The 14,384-nt window shown below is 34.5% G+C and overlaps 1 protein-coding gene across 1 annotated transcript in view; it reads left to right on the top strand.

The window, feature by feature from the left end:
• DYNC2H1 (dynein cytoplasmic 2 heavy chain 1) overlaps window positions 1-14,384 on the top strand; it is a 376,698-nt gene that overhangs the window by 190,546 nt on the left and 171,768 nt on the right. Inside the window, exons 71-75 of the mRNA XM_081241450.1 lie at window positions 2,488-2,553; window positions 4,559-4,609; window positions 5,391-5,468; window positions 7,260-7,391; window positions 8,380-8,452. Coding sequence (XP_081097576.1) covers window positions 2,488-2,553; window positions 4,559-4,609; window positions 5,391-5,468; window positions 7,260-7,391; window positions 8,380-8,452 — 400 coding nt within the window. The remainder of the gene's footprint in view (window positions 1-2,487; window positions 2,554-4,558; window positions 4,610-5,390; window positions 5,469-7,259; window positions 7,392-8,379; window positions 8,453-14,384) is intronic.

The raw sequence follows: 14,384 nt of genomic DNA, 5'->3' as shown, positions 1-14,384 counted from the left end.
ACCCATTTATTGACTACATAATATGTGCCTATTTTTTGCCAACATGTTAGAGCTTGGCTCAGTAATAATCAGTAAAGTAGTTCATTGACTCCAGTGGATAATCTGGGGCTCAGAGAGTTGTAGAGCCTTCTCTTCTCTCCACTAACACTAGAGACTACATTACTCTTCCTTAGTTCAAAGAAAGAAATGGCTAAATAAATGTATTAACATTGTGTGTGCATTATATGTGTGTAAAAAAGAATTAACTGTATTATTAAGTGATGAAGCCTTCAAAGTAATACATTTATTATCTTGCTTATCTTAATCATTATTTCTTTACCTTAGATGAGGGATGCTATTATAATCATTTACAATATTCGTTAGTGTGTAAAATAAGCACCTTACTACCTTATACAACTAGTTACTGTTCAATCCCAAACCTGCATTCCTTTTTTTAATATTCTCTTTTTTTATATTTACTTATTTACTTATTTATTTTTTGGATGCATTGGGTCTTAGTTGTGGCACGCGGGATCTTTCATTGTGGAGAGTGGGCTCTTCAGTGCAGTGTGCAGGCTTCTCTCTAGTTGTGATGCACAGGCTCCAGAGTATGTGGGCTCAGTAGTTGTGGCACGCGGGCTTAGTTGCCTCGTGGCATGTGGGATCTTAGTTCCCCGACCAGGGATTGAACTGGTGTCCAGTGCATTGCAAGATGGATTCTTAACCATTGGACCACCAGCGAAGTCCCCAGCCAAACCTGAATTCTAACCTTCTAATTCCTAAGAACATTACACATCTCTCCCAATGATATACCTTGCTTTTTATATATTTTAAGTCACGTGGTAGCTATTTTATATACACTGTAGTTGGTTGTAACTGTTTTTCTCATACCTGAATGATGGCCATCTGCTTCCAGTTTTTATGCTTTATTTTCACTCATTGACTATGTTGTAGTTGTGAACATATGTTTGTTTTTTAGTTATTCACTTAATATATATTGAGTACTTGCTATATATATATATATATATATATATATATATGTATGTATATATATATATATATATATATATATATATATATATATACACACACACACAAACATACCCAATATATACTTTTATAAAATAAGTTATTCTTTTGTATTGTATTATTCAAGACACTGGATTTTTCCAACAGAGGGGTGGTTTTCTTTCAGGCAAGGAGATCACTTGCTGGTAGTATTTACAGGAGGATCTTTTTTTGTTGAGCATATCTTTTGCATATATTGTATTGTAATATCCTTATATTTATCTGTAGGTTTATAAGCATGCACAGATATAATGTTAGATATGAATAAAGTATTATTTACAATACGGGAAAAGCTAAATAAAGTTTGAATTAGAACTTGGTAGGAAAGATGGTGCTTGAGCAGATGGTTTTGTTATGTTAGTAAACTGGTTGCTGTTTTTTTTTTTTTTTTTTTTTTTACGGAAATGATATAAGCTTATTTTAGAAAGTTTGCAAAATACACCTAAGAAAAAATAAGGAAATAAAAATAACGTGTAATCTCAAAAATAAATCACTGATAAAACTTTTGTTATCTATTTCTAATATCTTTTGCAGATATATATCCAGATCTGTTTATATAAACATATTTGTTTAAATAAACAATATCAGCTATGCTATACACCTTGATTTGATTGTTATTCATGATAGACTTTTGAACATTTATTTCAGTTTTCCCTCCATTATAAAAAGCCTTGCGGGACTTCCCTGCTGGTCCAGTGGTTAAGACTCTATGCTTCCAATGTAGGGGGCCCGGGTTTGATCCCTGGACAGGGAACTAGATCTCACATGCATGCTGCAACTAATAGTTCACGTGCCACAACTAAGAGTCCACATGCCGCAACTAAGAGTCCGCATGCCACAACCAAAGACCCTGCATGATGCAACGAAGATCCCGCATGCTGCACTGAAGATCCCATGTGCCACAGCGAAGATCCCGTGTGCCGTGACTAAGACCCTGCGCAGCCAAATAAATAAATAAATATTTTAAAAACCTTGCAATGAATATCCTTATTTCTTCTCTAGGAGTACATTTATGATCCCCTACATAAATTTCTAGAAGTGAAGTTTCTTGATTTAGGGGCATACAGAATATTCAAGAGAATATAACATACACAATGACAAATTGAAGATTACTAATGCAAAACGTTGATCTGGTTAGTAATGACTAATCTAAACCTCACAATCATATTTCAGCTAGTTAAATCTGTTTTTTTAATGAGATGTACACACTGATTAATCCTTAGCACTATCTCTAAAAGTGTTAGCACTCTCTCTATACTCTCATCCCCAACTTAGAAGAGTTGTCATATGTAGATGCCACCTGAATAGCCATTTCTTATATTGATAAAAGTAGATTGTTAGATGACAGAATACAGATTTCATGAACCAAAATTTAAGGACTATGTTTTTCCAAAAACACAAATTTAGAAAAAGCAAGATAACATCTGTTACTCTTTTCAGGTTGATCAGTTGATGTTCGCTTTGCATTTCGTTCGAGGCATGCATCCTGAACTTTTTCAAGAAAATGTAAGTGGAAGGAAAGGAGAAAATTATTAAAAGAGTTGCATAAAAATCTGGTAATAGGCAGACTTATGGTTAGATTAGAAGTTAATTAAGGCTAGAAATTACATGTCAATCTATTTATTTTTTACTTAGTTAGAAGTTTAGTGTAAGATGCTGATTTACAGTTCTACTCTCGTTTGGGTGAGCCCAGTATTCTGAAGCAATGCTAAGGCAGGGAAAGAACTCTAACTTACCATGCTACCTAGATTTTTCTCAACACAAGTCCACTTTTCCAGGGCACCCGAAGAGTCAGCCTTCTTATTTTCCTCGTCTAAGCAGTGGAACTGATAAATATAAAAAAGTTAAACAATATGGGTATGCCACTACATTATTTATTACCTCCACGGACTTGCTCAGAGTCAGCAGATGAAGCAAGAGGGTGGGCAGTTCTCAGAAGCCTTCTTTGAGCCTGCAGGTTTATGTTAATCTTTTAATGTATAATTTATCTTTTTTTTGTCTGTGACTTCATTTCTGGTCTACCATATAACCCCCTCTCAAACTTGAAAATAATTTCCTTCAAGATAGAGCTAAGTAATCCATCTCTGACCTGCTTCTAATATTAAAAAAATTATTTGTAAGTGATTTTTCTCATTATTATGACATTATCATTAAAGTGAGCATTCAGTAGCCAGGGTGGCAGCGAATAGTATATATGGACAGTGCAATTTAACCTAGTAACCTTTAACTCTCTATGGTCAGATTAACTATGCTCTGGGTTCCCCTCATTTGAATAGTTAAAAGAATGCATACCATTCCATGTGACTGTTCTCTCTTTTTCTCTAACTCCACATGCTCTGGCTGACTTGTATAGTTTCTTCCAAATTTAACTTGACTCTTTTTGTTTACACTATTTACTTTGATGCCTTTCCCTCCTCTTGTATAATGTTTTTCACCATGCTCAATATGTTCTGCTGTATAAGACTTAATTTTCCCTAGTTTTCCCTCCTGGAGTATAAATAAATTATCATTGGGAAAGGAGAACAGTTTTCTTTGACTCGCGTAAAGTAGTAGTGATAATTTGTATTTTATTTATTTGTGACTGTATAACTTCAGTAGGGAGAATGAGTGGTCAGAGTGGGTGGAGGCAGGAAGTATGTTGCTTTGGTAATTTTTCCATATTGCTCTCAAATTTTAATATGTCTTGGCTTTATTTGCTGGCCAATGTGTAACAAATAATATGGTAGTGCCCATAATTATCTGAATGGGTAACCCAGAGTGAAGACATAGATTTTCTAAGAGCTCTAGATTCTGTAACACTTGATAAATTTTGATTCCATGGGTTAATTAGAAAAAAAAAAAAGGAGCAATGGCAATCTTCTCCCAATATGTTGGAAAAGATAAGTTAATGGTAGTACTTTTCTCTATTTTTCCTAATATACACAATTTTTAAACTCTTGTTGCATCTTACTGCTTATCTATTAGTGAGGAGTAGTATATAATAGGAAACATTAAAGGTAGTGACAAATGCTAATTGAATAAGACATATAAATTTTTAGATGTTGAGACTCACATGTATAATGTAGTTCTTTTTTTTTTTTTTACGGTACACGGGCCTCTCACTGTTGTGGCCTCTCCCGTCGCGGAGCACAGGCTCTGGACGTGCAGGCTCAGCGGCCATGGCTCATGGGCCCAGCTGCTCCGTGGCATGTGGGATCTTCCCGGACTGGGGCACGAACCCGTGTCCCCTCTATCGGCAGGTGGACTCTCAACCACTGTGCCACAAGGGAAGCCCTGTAGTACTATTTTTGTCTTAAAAATATTCTAGTAGATTTCATTTTAATGTTTTATGTTGGTATGGTACATGAACTCATAATGTTAGTGTAGTAGAAGTGGGAAGGTATGAAAGGAGTTTTATTTTTTTCCATGTTTTTAGAAAGCTAAATTGTAAGCTGTCCTATGGGGAAATTTTAAAAGATTTGTTAAATGGTTAGAATATTTTTTGTGTGTTTCTCATATTTTTATTTAATAGGAATGGGACACATTTACAGGTGTGGTTGTTGGAGACATGTTGCGGAAAGCTGTAAGTTAGAATAACAAAATTATTTCACTCTTAGTGAAAATAATTCTGGCTTTGATTTCATAATTTGCTTGAGAGAAGTTTTAAATTACTGTTAAAATTATATTTTAAATAGAGGACTATATCCTTGCCTCTATTGCCCTAATAGAAAACGGACCTATATGTGTTTTTTTGTCCTTGAGGACATGTATTCTTTTGAGAATATTAATTAAATATAAGAAATTAATATGGTTTCTTTTTTTCAGTGTATATATATTTGGTTCCAAGAACACTTTTGTAATTTGAAGAAGATCAAATCTCGTAACATAACTAGAAAATTTTTCTTACATAAGTTAAAAATTACTTCATTTAACTTTTGACAACTTTATTCAAATTTAGCTTTTTCCTCTAGTAATTTTCTATTTAAACATGTAATGGATAATATTATTCTTCAAAGGAACCTATCCAAACTGTAATGCGAAACCTAGATTATGTCTGAAATGCAAAATATAATTAAAGATAATATAATTCTATGGAAGTTTCTTATTACATTTGAGTTTTCTGAAGTTTCACGAAAGATTAAGCCCTATTAAAATTAATGCAAGATTTGTCTAAATGTTTACCAGTACCTTACGTTATGTAGAATTTTACCATATTGTCTTGTAAAATAGATAAAAATTAAAAAATACATAGAATGAGTTTTTTTCAAAATAGTGTTCATAAAATTAGCTGGTCAATTTTTAATTTTTTTAAAGTCTGAGTTTTACCAGATATACTAAGAAAAATAATTGCTCTTATTAAAAAGGACTCTCAACAAAGAATACGTGATCAACTTCCATCTTGGATAGATCAGGAAAGAAGCTGGGCAGTGGCAACATTAAAGGTATTCCTTCCCCTTCTACTACGAGATTTATTTTTTTAGTATTTGAGTTATTTCTGTTTATATTTTTATGTGCTACTTATTCATACTCAGTGTTGATATTTTTGTGAAAATGATGTAAAATCCCTGAGTAAAAGAATATCCAAGAATTATTCTGATTAGTCCTTTAAACAATTTTAATAGAATGCAAAAAATCAATAATTATGAAAAATAGTGAGAATTTGAAGAGATTTCTGGATTATTGGGTAGGACCTCTGAACTATTTCATGAACTCCTAGTGGCAAACTTAATAATAATCAACATGATACAGTTAAAATTGTTTGAACAATTGATCTACTGAGAGGTTACACTTGGGAAAAAATCTTAACTGTGTTAACCTAAAAATTATAATGATGCTTTTTTTCACATACTAATTTCTTGTTAAGTAAAGAAATGCAAAACATTTAGGAAAGGGGGGGCTTTCCTATTCAGAGAAAGTTTATAATATACATTAGTGTTTTATTATCATTTTAGTTTATAAAACATTTTCAAATGAATTATCTTATTCAATTATCACACAAACCTTAAGAGGGAGGTATTATTAACTTTCTTTTTACAGATGAGAAATAAGAATCAGTGCAGCGAGTTGCAAAATGCATGAACCTATTTTCTTTTCAATTTCATACATATTTTTGAGGACCTGTTATGTGTCAAGCATCATGTTAAATACTTAAGATGCATTATCTTATTTTATTATCACAATGACCTATTGAAGAGGTCATAATTATGCCTGTTTTTGAGAAGAGCAAACTGAGGTGTAGACAGGTAAAATAATTTATCCAACATCAAATAGCTGGGAAGTTTTGGTACTATGATTTTAATTCAGGCATTCTGACACCACATAACTACATGCCTTTGATATGTGGGTTTTCCAAATATAGTGTTTTTTTCCTCTCTTTCTCTCCTTCCTTCTTTCCCCACCCCACAGTTTTTTCCCCTGGTATGACGGGCAGTGAGGATGGGAGCATGGGGAAGAAAAAGCCTAACTCCCAACAGCTCTGTCTGTGTTCTTTACTCAGGCTAAAATGTTGTTTTTGTGGGGAATGAAAGACAAATATACTTCTCTCCAAATCTGTAACATGCTTCCATTCTTCCTTTCCTTTCCCTGCTTTTCTTCACAACTATTCTAATGGTACAGTAGCACATGGTTAAAACGGTAGGAGTAGCCAGCAGTTATTGATGACTTACTATGTTCAGGGTATTATGCAGAATTTGAAAATGGATCATCTCATTAGATATTTTCAACATTGTGAGGGGGCTACTGTTGTTGTCCTCATTTAACAGATAAAGAAACTAAGGCCCAGAGTGATATAGTCACTTACTTATGGTCACTGAGAAAGTATAGAGTCAAGATTTGAAACTGGGCATATTTTTACACTCTAACGTGGAACTCCATTCTGGCAATGGTTAAAATTTGCACACGGTTTTAATGAAAGTATTCTTTTCTCCACAAGGTGGAGATAGGTACAAATGTTTTTACGTAGAGAAAAGATTTGTTAACTTGCAGTATTGATTTAGTACTACTTTGGAAATATTTGCTTTTATTTAATTCTGGATTAGATAAGTCTGCCATACTGTTTCTGATCTAGAAGTGATTAAATAAGCCAACACGAATTAGAAAACAAATGGTAAACATCAATAATTGGTTTCCACTTACTTTTTTTAGTGTGTGTGTGTATTTAGTATGGATATGTGTGTGTGTGTGTATTTATATTTGCTTGTAGCTCAGTATATATGGTTATTTTTATTTTTTAGATTGCTCTCCCCAGTCTTTATCAGATCCTCTGTTTTGAAGACGTAGCTTTGTGGCATACTTATTATCATAATTCAATGTGTGAGCAAGAGTTTCCATCTATTCTTGCAAAGAAAGTTTCTTTATTTCAGCAGGTAAATTGTCTAAATGCATAAATGTATTTAATGTTTTTCTTGTCACTCAGAAGCCATTTAAATAAAAGCTTTGCCTTTAGAGTGTCACATAACCTTAATGGGCATATTTGGGAAAGGGCTTTCTGCTTTTGCCACCTTGTCCAGACAGTGAAATCATTGGCAAAGTTTCTGGGTAGGGTGTGTCCCACTGTAGCTTTTCTTACTTCCTCTGCCTCTGACCCAAGGGGGATTTCTCAATAGAGAACACGTCTTACCGAAAGAAGTTAAGGTATAGATTGTACAGGTTCTTCACTCTTTTCCCAGGGTTCTCTCTAAGGAAAAGACCTTATGGTGAGGAGCAGGGAACTTTTTTTTTTCCATTTTGTTTTGAAATATAATGATGAAACCTACTGGTGGGTTCCACTCAGTCTTTTGGCTAGACCAAAGTCTTAGTTTGGAGAGGACACAGGAGTTGACGCTCCAGGAAATGACCCTTCCATTTATATCTCTTAACTAGGCTGCTGGCTGTGCTTCTGCCGCTTGTTGAATTCTATTTCACCAAGTGTGTTTAAAAACAACGAAAAAAAAAAAAAACTGAGAAAAACTTCATTTGAAAACTTAAACATCTAGGAACAGATAGATATGATTCAGCATAAAATTGGTAGTTTGAAAATTTTAGTTAAGAGTTTTATGCTTCTGCACTGCTGTCACCAAGAATGCTTTGCCTACATACTCTTATTTTCACCTGCCATTGGGCCCTTTATTAGTTCCTGAAGACATAGCTAATGCTATGACCCTTACATGCTGATGTTTACTTTTGATGATAGATCTGATGAATTTTAGTAATATTTTGGCTATTAAAGACGTGTCTTTTTATATACCGATTGTGACAGTTTTAGGCATAGTAAATATTGTGGTAAACATTTGTTTAATTTAACATTAACTATTGTTTAGTTACAGCTTTTGTAGGAAATTTATTATTTAAAAATACTCTGCACTTTATTTTAAGGTTCTTGTGGTACAGGCTCTCAGACCAGACAGATTGCAAAGTGCCATGACTCTTTTTGCATGTAAAACTCTGGGTAAGTACACTTCTTTTCTAGAACTAGACCAATGACCTGAATTATTTGTTTTTAATTTACATTTTATTTTATGCTGACCTTAGTTTAGAAAGATTATACATTTTTTCCCCTTTATCCTACTTATCTTACGATCTCTACCTGTTTTTTTTTTGTTTGTTTTTTGTTTTTATTTTGGCCACTCCACGGGGCATGTGGGATCTTAGTTCACCTACCAGGGATCAAACCCGCAACCCCTGCACTGGAAGCATGGAGTCTTAACCACTGGACCGCCAGGGAAGTCTCTTGAAATAACCTTTTACTAGCATTTTTTGAGAAAATAGAAGCAATAAGACAGAAAATGTTTATTTCCCACTAACAGTTCTACCAGCTACCTACAATGGTACTCATACTCATTCTGCTTTCCCTTCTGTTACTCTGAATGAATGTCCTTGCTCCAATTAAAGGCCAGCCATTTGCTCTTTCCTTTTTCATTCCTGCCATTATCCCTTTATCCTGCATCATCAAGTTCACCTTCTTTACTGTATCCTTTCTGTTAGTGTACAAACATATTTTAGTATCACCTGTCTTAAAAATGCTGCCCATGACCCTCTATCCCCTTTCTATCATCCCATTTCTTTATTTTCTTCTACAACAAAACATCCTGAAAGTGTGTCCACAGTCAAAGACCACAGTAATCCATTTCCTCAAGTCTTATTCTGCCTTCAACTCATTCTATTTGTATTTCCTCCCTATAGTTCCACAAGATTGCTCTTGTTAAGGTTAATGAGGTCTTCTTCCATATATCTATTTCCAATAGTGACTTCTGTGCTTTTGTCTTACTTGATCTCTCAACAAAGTTGTCCATTTGTTCCTTCTTTAAACACTTTCCACTTTCTTCTCTTGATTATTATGTTTCCTCTTTCATTTCTCAATCCTTTTAGGATTTGCCTTCTCTCTTTCCTTTATTGGTTGCTTCTCTGTACGTTGGAGTATTCTTCCTTCCTTCTAAATGTTGGAGTATTCTTCCTTCCACTGCAGTCTTGCTCTGGGTTCCTTTATTTCATTATACATTCTTTCATGACCTCATTCAGTTCCTGACTTTAAATATCATTTGTAAATTACTGACTTTTATATCTCTTATTTCTACCCCCAACCTCTCTGTGGAATTCTAGGATCATATATACAGATGCTTATTTGATGTTTTCTTATGAATGTCAGATGACCAATACAGACCTTCTGATTTGTCTGTACTAGGGTCCACTCAGTTGCTCAAAACAAAAAACCCAGAAGTGATCCTTTCTCTCTTTTTGTTACTTCATATACCCAATCTACCAGCTAGTCCTTTTGGCTCCAACTCTAAAACTTACTCTGAATTCATTTACTTGGTGTCATTACTACCAAACTAATGCAAACCACCATCATCTCTCACCTCATTTACTGCCATAGCTTTGGCTCTATCTTCATAATGTGTAGAATCTAATTACTTCTCATACTCCCACTACCATCTACCACTTTGTTCAAGCTGCCATCATATCAGGCTTTCTTTCTTTCCCACTTCCAGTTTATTCTCAGCATAGCAGCTAGTGTGTCTCTTGAAATATAAGTTAGATCATATCACTTCTCCGTTCTAACTCTCTGATGACACCTCATCTTTCTCAGAGTCCCTCCAGTGTCTTACCTCTTCTGGTCCTCTTCTTCCCCTCAGAACTCATCTCCTACCACTGTCACCCTTGCTCAATCTCTAACAACCACAGTAGCCTTTTTCTTGTTTTTCTAGTGCCACAAGTTTGTTTCTGAGGTCTCAAGGCCTTTGCACTTGCTGTTCCTTCTTCCAGCAGATTTCTACCCCCAGTTACCAGCCTTGCTTCTCTGCTCAGTTGTCATCTTTTAAGTTAATACTTTCTCTGAGCACTGTCTATATAATAACATACTCTTTCCTCAGCTCTCCATATCCTCCTTTGCCTTGTTTACTTTAACTATTATCACCATCTGACATATTGTTATTTACCTGTTTATTAATTTCCTTTTCCACAACTAGAATATTAGCCACATGAGAGCACAAGCTTTGTTTTGTACATGGTTGTGCCCCAGTGCCTTAAACAGCTTCTGGCGCATGGGCACTGTAAGTGTGTGTTAAATCAGAGACCGCTTTCCTCATCGGTCTCCCTGCCTCAGTTTGCACTTCCTCTTCAGTCCATTCTCTCCAGAAGGCTGTGTGAGCTTTTAAAAACTTAAACCAAATCATCTCTCTTTTTTGCTTAAAATCTCCAAAATCTTTTCAAAAAACACTTAGAATGAATTCCAGATTTATATATGATTGATGCTTGAACAGCATGGTTTTGAACTGTGCAGGTCCACTTTTATGCAGATTTTTTTCTAATAGTAAATACTACAGTACTACATGATCTGCAGGTGGTTGAATCTGAATATGTGGGACTGCGGGTATGGAGGAACCATGGATACAGAGGAACTACGGATGCAGAGGGTCAACTCTAAGCTATGTTCAGATTTTTGCCTGTGGACGGTCAGTGTCCATAACCCCCCTGCATTGTCTACGGGTCGACTGTATAAGCTTACAAAGCCCCACACAGTCTGGCCGCAACCTTCTTCTCTAACCTCATCTTGCTTCCTTCTTGCCTGCCACTGTGGCTTCGTGGGTAAAACAACCTTAGGGCTTTTGCACTGTTTGTTCTCTGTTTTTGTTTGTTTTTTTCTTTTTTATTAATTGTTGGCTCCTCTGTATCATTCAGATGTTAACGTTGCATTTTCAGAGAGGCCTTTCTGGGCCATCTAATCAGTACCAACACATCTACCTGCTTTAATTCTTTACCCATTTCTTAACACTAACTGATATATTTCTTGCTCATTTATATATTTTTTTGTCTGTGCCTATAACTCAAATGCAAGTTTAAGTAAAATGAGGCAATTTCAGAGAGGTTCTTAGGAGATTATTCTTTTCTCACCCAAGTAGTCTTTAAAAATATGCTCTTTGTGCCACATTGCACATGACCTTTCTTATTGAATTTGTAGTTTGACCCTCTACCTACTCTCTGGAATACTTCTGTATTGTATTATTTCATCTCTAGGTTAAATGGCATTTAAGGTTTAATGGCATAAGTGAAAACCTCATGATATGTACATATTCAAATGCTTTGAAAGTTTAATATACTTCTAAAATTATACTCTACCTATTTCTGAGCAAAAGCCATATATTCTGGTATTTGGCCGGATGACTTTGTATTTGGTCAGGTGGTTTTATTAATACAGTTTTTATATAAAATTGAAGGTTTTACTGTATGAATAAGTTTTAAAAGTTCATATTGCTGGAAAATGACAAGCACTTATCTTTTTAATCAAATTTTAGAGATTTGATTTCAAATGTAATTTCTCAAACATTATTCATATGGAAAGACTTTTATTAAGTTTCAGCAATCCTTTTTATAATCTATAAACTTTAAAATAGTAACTTATAAGGATGCATTTATGAAAGCAGTTTTTGTCTGAAGATTTAAGTTAGCCTCAAAACTTTCAGGCGTGCTGCTTTAATATAATCCTACATACCAAGCCTTGTGTACTAACACAGTCTACTGCATTACTTTTTCAAAATAGCAGTTTTGAATCTACTGCATTACTTTTTCAAAATAGTAGTTACTAGATGCAGATATTCTGACTTCTGTAATTCTGATTTAATAACTATTCTGAGCACAATATTATGCTGTGTGTATTGAGGTATTCATGTTCACAGAAGATGGTGCAATAGCTACAAGAACCAGTAACTTCTCAACGGTTCTTCATCAAAAAGTCTTTTTGAGCCTTGAAACTTTCCTAGTTTTACATTCCTCTACTTCTCTTATCCATGCTAACATCCCATCCCATGATCTTTGCTTCCATAGCTCAATCTGTCCTGTGAAGTCTGTGTCTAAGAGAAAAGGAAGGACATAAGGAAATGTGTATTCATTTTCTATTGCTGCTGATTGCCACAAATTAGCAGCTTAGAACAATACCCATTTATTATCTCATAGTTCTATAGGTCAGAAGTCTGGTAGGCCCCCCTGGTTTCTCTGATCCAAGTTGACCAAGGCTAAATAAATACACAGGTGTTGGTCATTTGGATTCTTATTGGGAGGTTCTGGGAAGAATCCATTTCCAGACTCACTCAACTGAATTTGCACCATGCAGTTGGAGAATCGAGGTTCTTTTTGTCATTTTGAGTTCTTAGAAGTCTGTCTCAGTTTTTAGAAGCATTTGCATTCTTTGATTGTATTTGTGGCTGGAGAAGTTTTTCTGCTTTCCAAGGCTCAAGTGATTAAATTGGCACACTTGGATAATATGGGATAATCTTATTTTAACATCCATGACCTTAATTACATCTACAAAGTCCTTTCACAGAAGTACCTAGGTTAGTGTTTGATTGAACAACCAAGGGGTAGGAATCTTGAAAGTGATATCTTTAGAATTTTACTCTACCACAAAATGTTTGACATTTTTTGTTTGTTTCCAGGCTTGAGTATTATTTCATTTCTAAAGAGTATTTTCCCATTTAATTGGTTGATGTGTGTCAGGTTAGATAGTGGTTGTTGATTTTCCTTCTTTTCATTGATATTTGTGTTACATTTTAAGAGTTGTCTTTTCTCTCTGATAAAGGAAAAGTAATTTTCTTATCAGTCTCTTTGTTAGGGAGGATGAGGTGAATGAGGAAGAATGAATCAATTATACTTGCTAACTATAATAGTTTGATAGTAACTTGCTGCTTTCTTTACTCAGGTACTTAAAAAGTACAGGAGCAATATTCCTTCCTTTTTATACTGCAAATTATTTATTTTTTATTATTTCAACATTTTGTCTGAGTAAAATAAAATACAATAAAGGTTAGAGTTATTTCGTTGACTTATTATTAGTTCTTTTTTTCTTTTGAGAGAATTTATGTATTTTAACTGTTAAGGTCAAAATATAAGATCCCAGTGATTTACAAGTAGTTTTACGCTTTGATAATTCACAATGCAATGAACATTTTTGGGTCTTTAACTTTATTGAATAGTTTTGAATGATTGACACTGACAGTTCAAATGCTGTCATGAGTCAAAATTAGTTGGGTTAATAAAACCAATAATTATATATAGACGAAGTTCACTTAAAGTGCAATGGGGATTTTTTTTTTTTTTTTTTTTTTTTTTTTTTTTAGTAGCCGCACTGAGAATGAGCCCCGTGTGGTTGGTGCGTGCCAAGGCGCACTGCCTGCGTAACTATGTAAGCAATGTGGATTTTATTGGAGTTTTGTGGGTGGAATGGCTAACATGCAATTCCCAGTAATATGAGTGTCACCTGTGTTATCTTAAACAGTAAAATGTTTTTCATGAGTTTTTTCTCTAAATCCAAAATGTTCCAATATGTTGAAATATTGTATAAAATGGATTAATGAATATATATTTATCTTCTGTGGTATTTTAATATTAGAAATAATAATTGAATTTATGCTTGGCTCTGTATACAAAATGGTGAGCAAAACAGATAAAAGTCCTGCCTCATGGATTTTAAAGTGTCTACTTGTTAAATTAAGAAATGATATGATAAGGTGACCATATGTGCGTGGGTTTATCTCTGGGCTTTCTATCCTGTTCCATTGATCTATCTTTCTGTTTTTGTGGCAGTACCATTCTGTCTTGATTACTGTAGCTTTGTAGTATAGTCTGAAGTCAGGGAGCCTGATTCCTCCAGCTCCGTTTTTCATTCTCAAGATTGCTTTGGCTATTCGGGATCTTTTGTGTTTCCATACAAATTGTGAAATTTTTTGTTCTAGTTCTGTGGAAAATGCCAGTGGTAGTTTGATAGGGATTGCATTGAATCTGTAGATTGCTTTGGGTAGTAGAATCATTTTCACAATGTTGATTCTTCCAATCCAAGAACATGGTATATCTCTCCATCTATTTGTATCATCTTTAATTTCTTTCACCTT

This window comes from Mesoplodon bidens (assembly GCF_964165515.1).
Source record: "Mesoplodon bidens genome assembly, chromosome: 7".
Lineage (NCBI taxonomy): Eukaryota > Metazoa > Chordata > Mammalia > Artiodactyla > Ziphiidae > Mesoplodon > Mesoplodon bidens.
Note: the sequence above shows the minus strand (reverse complement) of the source record. Positions and strands in the feature narration are given on the sequence as shown.